Source organism: Battus philenor, unplaced genomic scaffold (assembly GCF_028537555.1).
Source record: "Battus philenor isolate CCGP_79_NKW_IND1 unplaced genomic scaffold, ilBatPhil1.0.hap1 SCAF_12, whole genome shotgun sequence".
NCBI classification, from domain to species: domain Eukaryota; kingdom Metazoa; phylum Arthropoda; class Insecta; order Lepidoptera; family Papilionidae; genus Battus; species Battus philenor.
Genome location: NW_027181674.1, coordinates 9730860 through 9750564, shown reverse-complemented (window position 1 = coordinate 9750564; position 19705 = coordinate 9730860). Strand labels below are relative to the sequence as shown.

The following is a 19705-nucleotide window of genomic DNA, read 5'->3' as shown; positions in this document are numbered from 1 at the left end:
CACTAAGCTTGTGTTAATATTAGCTTCGTAACGTTCCTACTGCTGAATCAAGCTTACTAGAAAGGGCTGTACTCACCACGACTCAACAAGCTGGCCTTGTGTGGATATCGCATAAATTTGTTTTCTAAGGAACGTAATGTAAACGTAAACTATATTTTCTTTTATCATTAGTAAACGGTGATGGTCGTATTTTTCCTGGAAAACGATAAGCCTGTGATTCATTATAAATTAAATATCATTAGTTATACAACTTGTCGACTTGAAATTTCTCGTTTTATGAATTTTATCAAGCATTTCCAGTTTCCTAAATTGTGATAAGTAAAATAGTGTACCAAAACACTGTTTTACTTACTATTCTCAAATATTTTGACGGTAGTTTGTTATATCTCTTTAGAAAAAATTAAAGAATAATTTTTTGTTACACAAAAACTATTTTTATAATTTTATATCACTATAATGATTTATTCTCCATAGTATGGACCTATTTCACCATTAAATTAATTTTTAGGGTGTATTTTGGATAGATAAATAATTAAGGTAATAAAACGCTTCATATTTAAAAAGTAAATTATGATTTAATGAATGAAAAATGTTATGTCCAAATCAGACAAATCAAACCCAGTGAAGCGTTAAAATTCCATCTAAAATTAAGACTCAAATTTTAAGACAATGTCAACCTTTTAAGGACCGATGGTGTGATGTACAAAAAGTATTTTGCCAATAATCCATCACAGTTCATCAAAAAACGCGTCCAATAAAAATATCGTTCAATTACACACTACTAGTCCAATCAAATTAAGGTACAAGTTTATTATTGTAGTAAATACAAACCTAGTAACTTTGATTGAAAATGTTTATTATTATATGTTCTTATATATTAAAATACTAATCTATGGTTCTATGACTACTATTTTATAAGTAAATTTGTTTAGGTTGTATAATAAACATAAAAAAATTGACTTAAATAAACATAGCATTTTATTGAAGATATTATAAAATTAAAAATTTTAAATTATTTTGTTTTCATTGTCGTAGTAAAGAGGAATTTAAAAAACAGTCTATGATATGCTGTGTAATATACAAAATATGCTAGAATTATTTCTTGTATTTTAGTACACAATTAAGGGGAAATATTACTCAAAGAAAACAGAAATATGGAAATATTCTGTATGCAACACAATATACGTAAAGTTACATATTTAATCTAAAACATACTGTACAATATTTTTATAGTATAAACTTAACTTCTAAACAAAAAAAAATATACTCCCTACAGGATACATAGTTTGAGAAATATTTACTTCCTTTTTCCGACGTTACAGCAGGTTTTCGCACTGCGCATGTAAATATGGAATTACATATAATAGAAAAAAAAACACATTTCATTATATTTATTTGCAATGACTTCAATGACACCAAACAAGAACAATATATATGACGACCATTTGAATGATCAGTATCTATTAAAATATGTTTTAACTAAAATATTAGATGTTTTAGAGGATCCTATGAAAACTGTTTTCTATTTTACAACATTTGTATTTTCTAAGCACTTGAGAGCAGCATAGCGCCGTTATTTATATGATGAAAAATATTTGGAGTGACCCCAATATAACAATATTGCTGCTATGGTTTTAGCCAAGATTCCCAAGGGTGCTGCTGAGTTAAATTACATAAACAAATTTTAAACCAAGCATCTGAAGCGCTCTAACTCCTCGAGCCTACTTGAATCTCTAAATGTTAATAAGGCTTGATTAATAACTAGCAGGTGTGAAAATGAGCTGATGATAATAATGAAAGTAGTGTTGTTGTAACCCAAAAAAAAAACAAATATTTGATTTTTTTTCTATGAATAAAAGAAAAACATTTATCTCCTATGGTTCCTGTTCTTGTTCTTGTTGGTCATTGTCACAGAGTGCAGTTTCATTACGCTGCGGCCGCGGAGGGTAGTCATTGAAGATAAGTATGTGAGTGACACAACGTCAGTCGGCTTCGTGTTCGTGTAACTGAGCGAGAAGAGCGGCCCTGCGAGACTCTAGCTCCGCATCGCTCCACACGCCCGAACCTCCAGACCTGTAGGACAGTTGTAGGTATAAATATGTATATCTTTTTAAATAAGATTTAGTTATGTATAAAAATAGTATATATAGTTGTTCATCTAGCGTATCTTGTGGTTGCCTGTCGTTGAAATTGCAATTTGACCTCTATTTTTTTAATTTCTTTTAATTTGCATGTAATGTAGTAAATTTTCTTGGCAACCCATAATGGGAAACCTCCCAAATCTGTTTGGGAACTCTTGGAATATATTTTTATGGTTTATTTCGTATTGATCTGTTTAATTATTTAATTTTAGTATATATAGTCTATAGGGAAGTATTTATTTATATATATATATATATATATATATATATATATATATATATATATATATATATATATATATATATATACACACACACAATAGCTGATCCTGCAAACGTTGTTTTGCTATGTATGTTATTAACAAATAAAAAATAAGGGTTGATCGTAGAGGGGTGAAAATTTTGGGTTGTATGTATTTTTGTATGGTGTATCATAAGGGGTGGGCCACCCTAAACATTTAGGGGGATGAAAAATAGATGTCCGATTCTCCAGCCTGGCCGATTTGTACGCTAAGATTCACAAAAATTGGTCGCGCCGTTTCAGAGGAGTTCAATCACGCACACTGTGACACGAGAATTTTTTATATATATATATATATATATATAAGTTATTGTTAATACATGAATTTGACACAAGATAATTTTTTATAATAAAAAATTGCACATATCAGTAAAATTGGTAAAATTGTGGTAGTGAATTATAAGTACATGTTAAATAAAAAGACATCACCCTGTTTTTCGCCTCAATTCATTAGGGTAAATTATTTCTTAAACCATTTATATAGAAGTACTAACTTTAAAAAAGATGTTTGCAAACTTAATGTTACCAATATAAAGCACAAAAAGGACAAAGAAAACCTGACACATTAGGTAAAAGATGTCTAATAAGAAGTCAAAAACGAAATAATGAACAATCTTAAATGATTGTAATAAATGTATTTTTCTTGTTGCATACCTTGCAGCAATTAATCTTACCAGAGCACATAATCAACCATCCATTTATCTTTGTGCACTAATATTCACAGATTAATCCCACGTTAGTTATGTTATTTTGTTCGCGACTGCACATAACAGAGGGGACCAAACGGCGGCCCACGCGTCACATGCGGCTCTTTGAACGATTATTTTTGGCTTCATTTATTTATCGATTTATTTCAATATTCACAAATACGTGATTTATTTTCACTTTAAAATTCGTGAAATCTATTTCTATGTAACGAAACAGCATGTAAGAGATTTAGTGAGAAGTGCCAATTTTAAGACAAGTAAAAAGAATTAGTAACTGAGCAGACAGAACATAGGTGATACTCACTTATCTTTCTTCTCTTTTTTGTCCTTCTTTTTCTTAGGCTTGTGTGCGTGATCGTGCTCGTCTCCGCTGCTCGGCGCGCTGCGTTTCACCTTCTTGCTTTTCGGTCGTGTTAAGTCGTCTTCCGATAAACCGCCCTCCTCAGGCGACGGTGATTTCTGAGAAATTTAGTTAATCTTAGAGTTTTGCTAAAAGACATCACTTAGTTTATTCGTTTGCCTATTTCTTTTTTTTCGGATTCCGAAATGTATGTGGAAGAAGCATCCATTAAATGGGCAATTTACGGTGCGCCTGTATTCTCATGTGAACTTATGGAAGTTGGTCCTCCCAAAGTTATTTTATTTGTTTTTTTTTTTATTATTAAATTTTTTATTATTAACAAAAAAAAGTTGGTTGAAAAAAGATTGAAGAGAAAAGTGATCGCACCTATGTGAAAACATTGGGCTTTACACACCAAAAAAAAGTCTTTATTTGTAAGTTCTTCCTATGGCGAGCAATCTTCTTCAAGGCTGTGTGAAAATTAAATATCTCTTATGGATACAGTGAATTATTAAGATGGTTTCAATAGACTATGAGAGTCGCGAAAGATATCGATAGCAGGCAATTGTGTAAATATTCTGTTATAAGAACTGCACATTTGTGATATGGGAGTGCAACCCAACATTTGTCCGATAATGGGGCCCACGCCGGATGGCTTTCATGGTAGCTGCAGCCCAATAAACTCACAAAGGTTCTCCCACACGTCTGGCCATTCAATATTCTAGGCAAAAATAGTAGATCGTATACTAAGCGATGGTCTTTGACGGACAAATGAAAGTTATTTAGACATTGACTGTATCGTAAAGATTTCTATGCGAGATATTCATGTATAAAAATACTAGGTGCCCAGTAAAAGCTCTCTGTATCATCGTACGTGTCTCTGATCGTACGCTGCAAATGCACCTCATAAGTGGGGTTCCAGACAGCCGTAGCTTATTCTAAATGACAGCGAAATAGCAATTCGTATAAAACTATTCTCGTGTTTAGCTGAAAACTTTTTGCGTATCGATTAACAAAATTTAACATTTGTGCATTCTTTCTTGTTATGATGTCGATGTGAGGATGGAAATTAATTTTGAGTCCAAGGTTACACCAAGGTCCTTAATGGGATTTACTCCAATTATGTTTTCGTCACAGTGTGTAAGTACTAGCAATTGTTATATGTTTCTTTGTAAAGTTCATATACAAATATTACTAGGGGTTCATAGAATTGTTTTTACACCATCTCTGAATTCTCTTAAAGTCGTTCCATATGAGGGTAGTGTCACCCGGCAATCGAAATCTTGCGTCGATAAGCAAAGAAAAAAGGATCGGTCCCAGCCACTATTCATAGTCGTCTTTCAAGGTACAATTAAACCTAATTTAACAACAAGATATGAGCTCCTTGCTCCTAATTTAGTTATTAATATTGCGTCAATCTGCTATCCCGCACCATCATCTCCCAACACTCTAGATATAAAGAAATTTGTTTGTTGAATTGTTCTTACAAAATCCGTGTTGGTGATTATTTATATATACTACTCGCCATATAGAAAGAATAATAAGTATTCTTTCTATATGGCTAGTAGTAGTGGGTAACTTAAATAACCTAGAGGAGCATGACAATATTGAATAGGGCGGTAATTATACACATTACTTTCATCATCTCTTCTGTGTATTGGCGTAACTCTATCTTTTTTCCTAGTAAAATTTTATAATCGACTTTTTCTGACATTATTTTCGTTTTTCCAGGTATTTTTTCAAGATGTCAAATTTTATGGGCGGTGGCAGATAGATAACACTTAGAGCAATTTTCCTTAGCGCGCCTCCGACATTTTCTTTGGTTGTGACCCATATATATTCATATTTAGTGTAACAGTTTTTCATACAAGTTAATTGTACATCTCGAAAAATCTCTACAATACTTCACCTCCACCCCAACTTTTCAGCAGAACTAGTATGATGATATCAACAATATACAATGTATCTGCCATCGAAAAATTCTGCTGCGAATGCCTTGATTTAAACAAGTTTCCCGTAATATTATTTTTATTTTTTTATAAATAGTTATTTAATATGAATTTTATTATTACTTGTTTTGCAGTTTTTTGGGAAAGTATTTAGAAGAAAAGCATTTGAATTTTTACTCGATTTCTTGTGTACGCTTTTCTAAAATACGTATTTACCATTTAAAACAACTTCAAGATAAAATCCAACATCAAGTTGAAATCATTATATAGCTATAGCCTTCGTGCGGTAGATGTCGATAGGATGCATATAAAAGTATTGGAATAGTTTACCGGTGGTGGAGAGTGTTTCTTGTGTTTCTTTTTAGTCTTCTTGTGCTTCCGCTCTTCTGAGCTCCACGTGCCAATGCTGCCAGCGGGTGATGGCGACCGACCGGACGCCGAACCCGATTTAGACTGCAATTATACAACACATCTTTATACAGAGATGTGTTAAGCTTAAGTCTTGTCGTCAGAATGCTTCAATTGCGAATGATTTTGAAGCTTTTTATTAAATGTCAGTTTTTATTACGTACTGATTTTTTTATTCAAAATCAAAATGTGTACGATGTCTACGATTACTCTCAATTGACTCAAAGGATATCAAAATTATGTACATTTTACTCTTTATATAAATACAACAGTTTATGTTTAAAGGGATCATACTTCAGAATGGGGATGAATGATTTAAATTAAATTATTGTAAATATTTCCAAAACTCTTCGGTTAATAAAAGTTGAAACATAAACAAAGTGCAAATCAATGGTACCAAGGAAGCAGAGCGGGAACGTTTCTTCTTCTTTGACCGCTTAGACTTGCGTGCCTTCGGGTGATGATAGTGCATGCAAGTCTCTTCTTGTTCCTGTTGATAATCCTGAAACATCGTACTTTAAAATTTAAACTAATAACTAAGTACTAAGCATAACAGCTGTAAAGGAGGATATAAAAGTAGAAGGGGGCGAACGGTTGACGAATTGCAAATGGGTTGTTAAATCAAAATAATATAAAAAGTTGCATGTCCATTTATGTCTGCTTTAACATTAAATTGAAAAAGTCTTATTCTTTTTGGTGAACCATATCTGACTGAAATACCATATATGTGTTAGTTCAACAATTGAATGTAAACCTCAGCATAGTTAAAAATAATGTGGAATTGTTTAAAAACACTTTTAAAGGGTGAGATATAAAAAAAACTATTACCAATATATCTGATATGGAATCCTTACATCATTAAATAAAGAATTAGATATTTCTTTATGATTTCATAATACAATTACTTTTCACCAAAGGCTTACAATAAAGTACCTTGTACACTCTAATGCGGTCCTCCTCATCAGGTATGGCTGCAAACTCGGGTGCATTTAAGTCCAGTTTTTCCTTGACCTCATTCCAAGACAGGAGATGGTCGATGTTAGCATCAGTCAATGCCCATTTAAAAGTACTCTCTATTTTCTTCTGGGCTTTTGACTCTTCCTTTAATTTTTCTTTGTTACGTGTCTCAGCCTTTGTAATCAAAAGTAGATACCAGTTAATTTTACAATTTATTAATCTATAACTTTATATCTGATAATATATATTTTTAAGAATTAAATATGAGCAATATGTTGTTATATCATCTCATCTATTAATATTACGGTAAAACGACAACGCCCGATAATTTATAATTACAAGTTACGGACGTTACCATATGTTACCCATTAAATTGTAACTTTTTAATATTTTAACTATATCATACTTATAGGTAGCCAATAGGCACTCTACATGTGAGACCTTAATTAGATGTCCTGCAAAGAACACATGGCTCTGCTGTGCACTCACTAATTTATTTACATGCAGAAAGAATCCACATAGTTGAAATGAAATTAATGTGACAAGATAATTGCTTAATTACTATGTTTCCTTGGTGTAATAAATATAAAAAAACTAATCATTAATTTTAAAGCAAAAGAAATTTTCCTTATTAAATGTTTATACAATTATGTTACTTTTGACCATTCTTGTTAATCTTTCCTATGATTGATCCCATTTTGTCACCACCCATGTTGGTGATTACTCATTAACATTGATAAGCTTGACCAGGTTTGCATTGGCTGAATGTTAAATGGTCTAGCCAAGACCCCCTTGAGCTCAAGGGCTCCCCCAGGAACCTTAATTCAGGCAGTTAAAAGACCTTGGCATGAGCTGTCACTCGATAAACGTTCAGTATATCAATGCGCACAAGAAGGCCACACCAATCAGCTTTATTTGTTTGCTATTATCAAATAACCAGGACATTTTTGTATGGTTTATATTATGATCATCACTCGTAAAGCGTTAGAGCTGGGAGTAGATAGGTAGGTAGTAGGGAGGGAGTAACAGCTGAGAGTAGGCACTTGGACTTTACAAAAATGTTGTTTAAGTTCCATATTATGAGTATCCGCTTAAAAATATTAATTTTTGACATACCTTCTCGAGGAGTGAGTTATATGTAAGTTTAACATTGCCAGCGTCCAACGATGCAGATTTACTATCCTCACATACAATTGTAGCGAACTCCTCGAAACTAGTGCCGGCCTTTACTTCAAACGCTTTCTCCTTTAAAATTTCCTTTATAACTTTTTTTTCATCATGAAAACGTGCCTTTAGGTTTTCCACATAGAACTTGAAAAGGTCTAAAGGAGTCGATCCACTTTGCCCTGAAGAAAAATTTTTATTTAATGGTGCCACACCTTTTATGATCAATTTAAGGAGAGCATTAACTTTAGTCATTCCATAAAGGTAAAGTACAGTTGATAAATGCCCTTTCTATTTGTTTTCTTAAGTAAGATAAGAACAGCTGTAACACATTGATTTCTTGTCAAAAATTCTGGTGACTTAAAAATTAAAAATGATTAAATGAAATACAATATCTTAATATTTTCATTTTAAACCATACCGGCGGATGCTGCACGTTTTGACAGACCACCACATTTCATTTGCTCAAACTGAAATTCAGCAGGAAAGCTAACAGCTTTGAGCACTTCAAATTTGGAGACATTTTTTGAAGGTGTAATTGAGAAAATTAACACATTGATCTCGTCAAAAACACTCATTAATTTTAAAAGGTTAACCTTTTTAACTACATTGTTAATTTCTTCGTTATTATATTTAAATAAAAGCAACAACATAATAGAATCTTAATATGAAAAAAAAAATCTGCAAGCACATATTAAGATAAAAGAATAAGAAGAAGAACGTTAATTAAGAAAATAACTTTAATACATTTATTACTATTGTCATAATCAAGGTTAATTACCTAACATAGCAGAAAAGCGAATATCCGCCGAGATCACGGGATAAAGCTCCACCCACAGCGACATTGATGTTAACTTGCCCTCCTCATGAAGATTATCTAACAGTGCCTAAACAAAAAACAATTAAATAAGTTAAGGATTGCAAAAATAGTGTCCGAATTTGTGTTGATTCCTCAACAAAGTCCATTAGATACTATTCCATTTATACAAAAAAACATTAATTTGATCAAAATACATATAGTTAAATATGTTCACAAATGAAATATTTACCAGGAAGTTGTCTCTATTCTTCCTTTGTTGTCTTTTATTTCTTTTTTTTATCTGTTCTTTCTCCTGCAGATATTCGGCCTCTAAATTTCTTATATGCTGCTCAAACACTGTACAACAAACAACAATTTACTCATTTAAATGCTTCTAAAGTTATTATTAATAAATGACGAAATTATAGACTTCATACTTTATGGATCAGTAGGATTGTAACTTTGGTGATACATAATAAACATATAGACAATAACTAAAAATTAAACAATTTATGCAGAGGTGATGCTACAGGCGGTCTTAACTCGGCCTGACAATATTTGTAAATTATATATTCATGTTATCTGCAAGTGTAAATACATTCAAGAATAGAGTATTTCCAACAAATGTATTTGTGTGAACTTACACATATCAGTGATTATTTAAATTCATATACCTATTAAAGCATCTTCTTTATCCATCCCAAGTAAACTGACATCATTTTTGAATGCGGAATTTTCTAAAAGCAACACCTGTGCTTCACTCCATGTGCTACAGTATGAAATTTCGCTCATATTCTCCAGAACCTATTGTGTAAGTAAAAGCATTTAATTTAAGTTTTTTATGCATTTGATTTATGCAAAAACATAATTTATATAATTTACTTGTGCTAACATCTTCATGTTTCTTTTCTTTAGCGTTTTCGCCTCTTCTTTCTCGCGTTTCGCAATAGTGTAAATGCAGTCTGCAAATATATCTCTCCGGTCAGAGTCCGGGACGCACCGCCATATCTATATCAGATTGAAACAAAGACAAATTTATTTGTCATTCTTTTAACAAGTTAATCATTAAATTTCGTAGGCAAACATTTGTTACGGTAAAGAGAACTATCTAAGAAGTCTGTGTGGTAACACTAACTTTTGCTAGAGTCATAATTTCATCTTGATATGGCATGTGATGGAAGTATCAAAATATAGGAAATATAATGCAGATCCCTACCGTTAGCCATGAACATGCGTCTCAGTCGTCTCATTCGTAGACTGAGAGAATCGCGGCGCGAGAGAACCTTTAGCAATTAAATTGCAACTCTTATGATTGCTCAATTATTATTAGTGCCACGCGCGGCTCTACTTGGCTTTACACTAAATCAAGTGCATATTCTACAAACCTCTAAGTTGCTGAACATTTCTTCACACTTATAATACTTAGTCAAAGACGTCACACGATCACAAGTAAGTAAAAATTCCTCTAAATTTTCTCTATTTTTCTTTGTTTTTAATCTGTAATACCAAATAAAATTAGTACAAAGTAATTTTTTTTTTATAAAATTATTTCCACACATTTCTTCTACCAAAGTCATAACCCAAAAATGGGCATACACTGGACTTTTAATAAAGTGTCCTAACCCAAGCTATACATGCAACTGGAAATTTTTTGGCAATATATTAATGAGATAGTAAAAGTTCGGTACACTCTGTACACGGCAAGAGTTGCGTCGAATTAGCATAATTTAGACGTTACCAAGGCAACATATACTCACATACATTGTATACAAGGTTAGCAGTTAAGTTATTGCCGAAAAATAAAACTGATATAGGCAATTTGAATAAAATTTACCTTTGTTCTTCCCGTTCATCTTTAAGTTTTTGAGTTTTATAAGCATTGAATGCCTGTTTTTTCTCATTCAGTTTCTTGAAAGTACCATAACGAGGATCTTTGGAAATTATCTTAACACACTGTTCCCAGGTAGCATTTGATGGTACATTCTGAAATATTCAAGATATCGAACAATCAATTTATTTTATTTCATACAACTTTATGTCCGCATAACTAATTTCAAACTTTTGTCTTTCTTTTCATGGATTATTTTAACATAGAAAATAAGAAATAGTAAAACTTTCTCTAAAGTGGTGACAAGATCATGTTGGAATAATTTTTAATTATTTAAAATTCCTGTTATTTTTTATAACACTGAATTTTATAAATTTTTATTTACCCTGTCTCGTAATAACTCTTTAAATGCTTCAATAGCTTCTTTTTTGTCTTTGTATTGTAATTCTGAAGTTTGCTCATTACTGTCAGATCCATTTATAGATGGAGGTGCTACTATTTCCTCAGGTTTAACTGTAAAAAAGATATAATAACGAAGACGTATTTAACACAGCAAAACATTTTTCTTGTATATTTTATAAAAACTTGTGTACAGTAAAAACTCCTTATTCGCGCTTCCTTCTTTCGCATTTTCACTATTCGCGGATTAAAAAAATGCGACCTATATTCTCGGCTAAAAGTTTTTTTATTCACGGATCTAATAAGTACATAAATAATAATAAAAGGATTCCAACAGGTATCCCAACCAAATCTCCTCGTAAATGCCGTCAAATGAGAATATAAAAAAAAGATCTTACAACTATGCTTACATACGTTACGTTGTTAAATGTTATTCGCCGAACTTTGATATAAGCCGCCTTCGCCGCGATCAGTTTTTTTGAAAATGTAAGTTACAAAATTAAAAAAATTACTTAATGAATAAAGTAGACTTTTTCATGCTTAGTGTGTTTTATTGTTTCGTCTAACACATTCGTTACAAAAATTGTGATCGAGTAGAGCAGTAAAAACTTGTTTTTTTACCGCTCCTTTTCTAATTTATAATTTCACCTAAAAAATGAGAAACGAGTTTCAAAACGAAAAAATTCTTTGTTACCGCTTAAAGTGAAAATAGAAATGCTTGTTCGTTTACACCTTGGAGTCATTTGGATCCACATCACATTCATTCAATGTCAACGAAACAACTGTATGATGGATAAAAATAATCCGAATATAAAATAAGGTCGTCTGTAGCTTCTACTTCACTATCAGCGAAAAAATGTATAATATAAGGTGATCCAGCGATAGAAAAAATGGAAGTAGCGTTGTCATGTGATCCATAAGGATCGAAGACCGCAACCAAGAAAGGGTGTTTCTGAGTCCAATGTCCGAGAAAAGATAAAGCGTCTTTACGCCCATTTTAAAGAACCTGATTTTAGTTGTAGTGATGAATGTACAGATGAAGGATTGCAAGCATCAGAATGTTGGTTCAATAAATTTAAGGTGAGTCTTTAAACTCGATTACATTAGACGAATCTCCAAATTATATTGAATAATATGCAATGTCATGCTGGAAGTAATTTGACTTAGAAATACGCATTGCAAATATAAAAGAATTATTGAAGAAGCCACTCACATTGAAATCATGCATAAAATAACTGTAGCTTGCTCTGACTACGGAAAATGATGAAGAATCTGTGCAAGTTGAAACTTTGACTTGCAGTCATATAGCCGAAATCGAGAATGAAGTAGAACGAGATTTGAACAGATAGACTCAAGTGACATTCATGAATTGCTTGAATCTCAAGATGAAGATTTGACTGAAACTGACTTTGAGGAAATGTTAAATTCACAGCCCATTGAAGAAGAGGCTTCAACAAGCACTAGAAACATGATGTTTAATTTGAAAAATCTTAGAGAATGTTTAAGAATGGGAAATGAACTTAACATTTTCTTTATTAACATTGATCCGTGTATGGAACGAAGTTTTATTTTCAAGAGACAAATTGCTAATATGACTGCTGTGTGTCTAAAACTGTCAAGCAAGTTTTGTAATTTTAACCTAAACAATAACTAAGATAATTAAATAAAATCTTCAAAAACTTCAATTAGATGGCATTTTTTTGTTAACTAGGAACATATCCTCTATAATTCCAGATAAATTACCATTCTATATAATATGTAATCCTTTATTGCTGTTATTATATTGTTAATATTATGCTTGGTGTTGCTAAACTTTATAAGAAGTTTTAACTGTGCAACTAATTATTGCATGTTTATTATTATAATCTCTATAAAATACTAGAAACCTAATTTCATCAGAACAAGCTGTTACTTTTTCATAATTGGTATTATTTATAAGACTATTTAATACTCACTTTCTTCTGGAATGGGTATGTTATTAGCCAAATTTGGGTCTATAGCAGCAAGAGTCTTTGCCATAGCTTCATCTAAAGCAGAACTGCCAGAAGATTGAAGGTTAGCTGGAGACATGGGAAGTGGTACTTCTCCTGGAGGAATGTCTGCATTGAGGGCTGCTCTAGAATAAATTAAATTATTTGTTTTAATGCTTTGCATAATACAACAAATTAAATTGTAAAAGTAATCAACTAATATCTCCTTTCAATCAGTTAAGATTAGAAAATAGGTAAGCAAAAATGCATTACTGTGCAATTTCTTCAGCTGTAATTTTGTCTTTTATTTCTTGAAGCTCCTTCGGGATCACCCAACTAGACTCCTTAGTATCAATATTATGATAATAAACTCTTCCAGCATCAGTTGTATATTCTTTCCAAACACAAGATGACAACAATTTCTGTAAAATGGTTTTAGTACATTACTACCAATCTATTTCTATAATTGGTTTCACAACTAATTTTCATACAGTGTTAATGATTTTGATATGCTTTTTCACTTTTCTTCATGAAAACTTCTGTCAATAATATATTTTCACACTGATTATTATCTTACCAGAATATAAATGAAATGTACCAATAAGTATTCCAATAGTTATCAAGTTTTTTAAGACTTTTACTGTATAGGTTAATAATATCAAAAGGTGATGAAAAAACTTTGCATTGTGATTGCATTGCTAATCTTTACTCAGTAGTTGCCCACATCTGGTAATGATTTTCAAACTAAGAAGAGAATTTTGTTGAATAATAAAAATTTATACATGATTATAATGTGATTAACTTCATGTCTCTATATATTACAAGGTTTACCTCAGCAGGAGTCTTTAAGTCATCAGGTTTTTCCCACAAACTTTGTTTTGTTACCGAATTGTAATAATATGTTCGACCATCAGGTGCTTTGTGTTCTGACCATGGACTACTCTGATTTGCCATTGGTGTAACATCAGGTGAAGGAGCTCCTAGATCCTGTACAATATAAGTTGATTGAGAAAAATTTATGGAATAAGTATACTATTAAACAATAAAAATATATTATCTGTAAAATACATTACCGTTTTGAAAGGTGGAAAACCTGGAGGTGGCATTGAAAATGCAGGTATCATAGGTGGAAAACCCATAGGTGGTTGAAGGTGGCCAGGTACAGGTGGCATTGTCACTGCTGGAGGTATTGGTGGTGGTATAGCACCTAACATTGGAGGCGGTAATAAAGATGCAGATGTAATGAGCCCTGGGGAACTGGTGCCAGTAGAAGATGGTTCCTGCAATCAGCAGTAATTTTTTTATGTATATAGCATATATATGATGTTTTATATGGGATCAAATAATTTTTGTTCACATTGATTACAAAATCTTTTACCACTAATATTTAAATGAAAATTAAAAAAATATATTAAAACGATACGACTGATTTAGGTAAAGCTTTCGAATTGGATACAACCTTCAAAATTAAAAAATACTAAGATGGTGTTATAAGAGAAGGGGTATTCATAAATAAATAAGTTTTTATAAGGGGTACGGAAACGAAAAACGTTTTGACGCACTGTTCTAAGTGGAAGTTATCCCGTTAATGGGTTAAGTTTGGAGCTAGTCGATTGCTTTAGAATTGAAATCCGATAAATAGGCTATAAACTAGGCCAGTCAACCAAAAGCGTTACAAATGTTACAAACTATGGGTTCAACAGCCATGTATTGACTAACTATAAATCTATCAAATTCTTTTTTCTATTTATCTAAGTATATTTTCATATCTTATAAAAGTTCTTCCAGCCTTTCAATATTTCACCAGAAGGACACGAGGCAATTTTCAACAGACGACGGGGAACAAAACCACCACGCAAACACTTTGATTTAAGGAATCCTAAATATCAGATTTTAATGAGGATTTTGATTTCCTTATTACAATTTTTAAATAATTACCATTTTGACATTTGCCGGTCTATACTAAATTACTTCAAAAACCGCACATATAACCATTAACAAACAAAAAATAATACAAAATTTAACGTTTCGTGTGTTTTAGTTTAAACAAATACTTTATTAACAGTATTTCAAACTTGGAAAAACCCTATAACCAAATAAAATTATTATATTATAATGCATAGATAACTACAGAATTAAGTACAGATGTACTAAAGCTTCTACTAACAATATATTATGTACTATCTGATTGACGCAGAGCTCATATGGATTTTTATCCCATAGAGTGATACTAACGCGCAAACTATTACTATTGCGAGTATTTATTAATTTACTTATAGCAAATTTATAGTAGATATAAAGCGTTCTGTTTATAGGCAAAGTATAGGTAAAAAAAACACTTAAAAAAATCATTACTATAATTGTTGGTATGTATAATATAGGAAAAAAGTATATGTATATTAAGTAAAACGGTAAAGTGTATCATTGCAATTATTTCATACATTAATGATTTGAAAATACTTCAAATATGTCAATTAAAAATATAGTATATAATCCATTGGCAATTTCCGAATTTTAGATAGTTTAATTGCAATAAAAATATATATTTTTTAATTAGTTATTTTATAATTGGCAAAAATAATTCTTTATAGATAGTTTTTATGAAACATTGCATTCAGTGTTTCACGTGCCACGTACCCCATACATTCATTTTTTATCATCGCTCGTAATTATGTGGCTTAACATAAATTAAACCAATTGTTTTCTATTTAAAATGATTTTGATTGCGTAAATATGGGAAAAATTGCTTGACCACTGTGAATTCACTCACTCTTCTTTCCTGGTATCCATCCAATAGGACTTTCCTAGAGGTGGGTCCATCAATTGAACCTTGAATTCAGCCCTTAGACAAATCATTTTCGGCTCTTTTGTCTGTAAGATACGAATCTACCATTATATACTACTAGATTCTTTGGGCAATTTTATGTTATCTGTATTTTTCGGGCTGACTACTAGCCATTAGAGCTAGCCACTGTTGCTAAGGTTAATATAGTCATATTGATCAATGGGATTGTGGCTGCTAAGCTAGAAACTACACACCAATCACTTAACTGTAACCATCCTGACATCGACATACCACCCACTTGCTCCGCCACGCCTACAAAAACGCAGTTGCAAATGTGTTGGCAGTAACCACTACAAGAAACAGCATGACATTTAATATAAAGGTTTTTCGATATGTTTATAAGTATGAATGTATTTTTCTTTCAATACAAAAATTCCGCATGGAACACCTCGCGGTTTGCTTTACATTGTGTTATACTTCAATTTGAAAAATAAAAAACTCTCTACTCCTAATGGAATGTACTAAACACATTTCATGGTAATAAGTGAAGATTTGATATGATTTTTGAATAATAAATATTTAACAAAACTTACTCAAAATCTATTTTTCAACGACAACTTCATAATAAAAATATCTTTTACATATCACACATGCCCATGCATTGTTTATAATTTTTAGCCTGTTATGCGATAGCTATATTTTTTATCTGTGTGTCTCATGATACTCAATAATAAGTATAAATTAACAAAAAATATTATTTCCGTAAAAACTTCTCGGTTGAATTAAGAGATTGATGGTTTGTTTATAGTTTATTTTCTCATCCAAAATGTCGAGCACATCACAAAAGCATAAAAATTTCGTTGCCGAGCCGATGGGAGAAAAACTCGTTACCGATTTAGCCGGTGTTGGTGAAGTTTTAGGAAAAAGACTTGAAACCGCTGGCTTTGATAAGGTTAGTTTAGTGTACATAAATTATAACATATGCGCCTTTTCGTGTATATCTGTTTTTCGTAACCAATTAAAACTTCATACAATCAAAATTTGTTTCAAATTTAACCGACGCTTCGAAATGCCTAGTGCTTGCTTGTTTCTAACATTTAATATGGCGAAATAAATAGCATCATTAAATTAATAATAAGAGTCCAGTTAGTCATAACGGTTAAAATGTTATTTTGAAGTAAAACTCTTTTTTAAATAAAAAGATTGCTGTTATGTTATATTATATTACAAATAGGACCCAAAACATTTTTTAATAGTGACAACCATTTGCAGGTTGTTAAAATATCAGATTTGAAAGTAATATAAAACTTGTTCATTATTCAAATTAATGTAATTTTTATATTATTATTCATTTTCTGTCAGTTCTTGTCAAGTTGTAGATTTGGGTAAAAGATCGTAAATGATATATTAATTGGGTTATAAAAAAACAAAACAGCAGTATTGGTTAATATTTATCAGTGGTATTTTCACAATACACTTTTTAGGCATCTCCATAAGTAATGTACGCCCTATTACCCCATTGATGTAACCTGCAAGATGTGATGCAATGCAAAGTACTAAATTAGACTAATAAAGTTATGCTAACATCTGTCAAAAACAGATTTTTCAATTGTGCAAGTTCCTGATCTGAGCTTGTTCCATAAATCACAAACATGGAGCCCATTTTCAGTTACAAATCTTATATTAATTTATGTGTAGTAAAATATATGATATATTTTATTATTTCAGGCCTATGTTGTGCTGGGACAGTTTTTAGTATTGAAGAAAGACAAAGAATTATTTCAAGAATGGATGAAAGAAACTTGCAGTGCTAATTTCAAACAGTCAGCTGATTGTTACCAGTGTTTAAAAGACTGGTGTGACGAATTTTTGTAAATATTTACTTGATTTTTATTTCTTTTGTATCATTAACTGACATACATATTGTTGTAAATATGGCTATTAAATAGATGTAAGAATATCAATTTTAACACCTTTTATAAATTTCATGTCTACAGATTACTAGTTAGTTCATAAATTATCTATTTTACATCATACTTAAAATTTAATAAGAATAAATTGAACATTATGTCAATTGTATTTACTTAAAGATTAATGTAGTACTCTGAATTCAAAAATACTTAAGTTGTAAATTTACTTTGGAATGGTGTCAAAATGTAATAATTTTACAATAAGAAAGTTTTAAATATAATAACTATAATAGCACACTCTAATTTTAAAGTGATACTGGTACAAAATGGCTTTTTATGGTATAAACAGTATATGTACTAAATAACTAGCTAAAACTTTATAAACCCTTGTTTTGACACTAACAATTTCTTGTTATTCTTAATAAAAATAAATAAAATGGGCACTAACTCAAGTCTGTGTGTTTTTATCAGTTCCTTAGAATTCATCTGCACTCAACTAGGGATCAAATCTAGAGAACCAGTAAATTATCTTTTACCCATTTTATTAAGATTTGACCTTCATATTATATATGAAATACCAAGTCCTAAAGAAATATTTAAAGTTTATTATAAAATGCTGAAGACTAGTTTATGTGAAATGCTATAACATAAAACTATAGAAGAATAAATAGTTTCCTACGTAGAAGACTTACCATATTTTTATAAAAATAAATATTAATCATTTAAAAAGCTATTTCCATATTCAAGCAGTTCACAACATTAACCATAAAAGCCACCAGGTAATACTAAAAAAGCTTATGTAATAAACAAAACTGACTATATGTATGCATCTGTGCATTTTTGAAGAAGTAAGACCATTGTAAAAAAATTTCTTATCCTTCTGTATAATCAAATGAGACTTAATACATGTTTTATTTTAATGTTTATGATTGCCCTTTGGCCATTATCTTTTATGTACCCTTTTGTCTTTGATAACCCATTTCTCAAAAAACTTGGACACTAGTCAACACAGTGTAGCTGCCACACTTCAATATTTTATAGCTACAAACTTGGTGAATCCCGACCATCGTCACACCTCTAATAGAGATACTAATAGTAATTTTGTAAAGATGGCAGGTTTTGTGAAACGGTTATAGTAAAGGGCTTATTATTAATAAAAAAGAGTAGTTAACAAATAAAAAGTATAATTAAAACTATTTAAATAAAACAAATAAAGAAGGAAAAGTGGTAATAAACCAATAATTTTAAAATTCAACTAAAACTAAACTGTGACAGATAATAAGCAAATAAAATAATATTTAACTAAGGCATATAAATTTAAAAAGCAAAATGAACAAACAAAGCTGAGAATTTAGGTGATAGAAGTGAGGCAATGTAAGAAAAGGAATGCAAGATATGAATGGAAAAAAAGGAATGAATTTAAATTATTGAGAATGAGTAAGGAGTCTGACCATAATATTCATTGAAAAATTATTATTTATATACATAGTAGTAATTTTTATAAATAGCCTTTATTTACAATGGTAGAGGAGAAGCTGGTAAATTCACGAAATATGAGCTTCCTGCAATAGTGTTCCATATGGAACAATCATGCAGTTTATTCCTCCCAACAATCTTTCATTTAATTTAGGATAAACTGTCGCTACTCCCGAGCTTCTCTTCGCCTAAAGCAGAATAGCAAATGAGGATACATTTGTGGAGATCTTAAGAATTATGTGAAAACCTTTGTCATTATCGCCTAATTATGAATCATGAATAAAATGGGTTAAACTATGCCATCCATAACATCGAAATTGAAAACGACCTAACCCATCTAGTTCAACATTTACTGACTACTCTTGGCTTATCCGTTCCATGACATTAAACTATGAGAGACCTCCTTGTTTTATGTCATGGAATGTGTTGTTTAGGAAATATAATTCTTTACTGCTATGTAAATTTAAAACTTATTATATGAGTAGTTTATAATATGTTTTTGTGTTTTCAATAATATACTAGATATAGTTTTACATGTTAATTTTCCTTAGTTTTTTAAGGAATTAGTATT

The 19705-nt window shown here is 31.0% G+C and overlaps 2 protein-coding genes across 2 annotated transcripts; one reads left to right on the top strand and one right to left on the bottom strand.

Moving 5' to 3' along the window:
* Positions 1 to 623: 623 nt before the first annotated feature.
* Positions 624 to 15097, bottom strand: Prp40 (pre-mRNA processing factor 40). The gene is made up of 18 exons (XM_068776227.1): positions 14902 to 15097; positions 14037 to 14243; positions 13795 to 13950; positions 13237 to 13385; positions 12949 to 13109; positions 10980 to 11107; positions 10601 to 10749; positions 10152 to 10263; positions 9649 to 9774; positions 9441 to 9570; positions 9017 to 9123; positions 8749 to 8854; positions 7920 to 8149; positions 6780 to 6977; positions 6244 to 6348; positions 5769 to 5891; positions 3454 to 3608; positions 624 to 2073 (listed from the first exon to the last, which is right to left on the bottom strand). Exons 1-18 carry the CDS (start codon positions 14902 to 14904, stop codon positions 1983 to 1985), a joined length of 2436 nt encoding a protein of 811 aa, XP_068632328.1. The 5' UTR covers positions 14905 to 15097; the 3' UTR covers positions 624 to 1982.
* A 1358-nt stretch (positions 15098 to 16455) lies between these two features.
* Positions 16456 to 18571, top strand: baf (barrier to autointegration factor). Its single transcript, XM_068776421.1, has 2 exons — positions 16456 to 16700; positions 17477 to 18571. The coding sequence occupies exons 1-2, from the start codon at positions 16575 to 16577 to the stop codon at positions 17621 to 17623; spliced, it is 273 nt and encodes a 90-aa protein (XP_068632522.1). The 5' UTR covers positions 16456 to 16574; the 3' UTR covers positions 17624 to 18571.
* The last annotated feature ends 1134 nt before the right edge of the window (positions 18572 to 19705 follow it).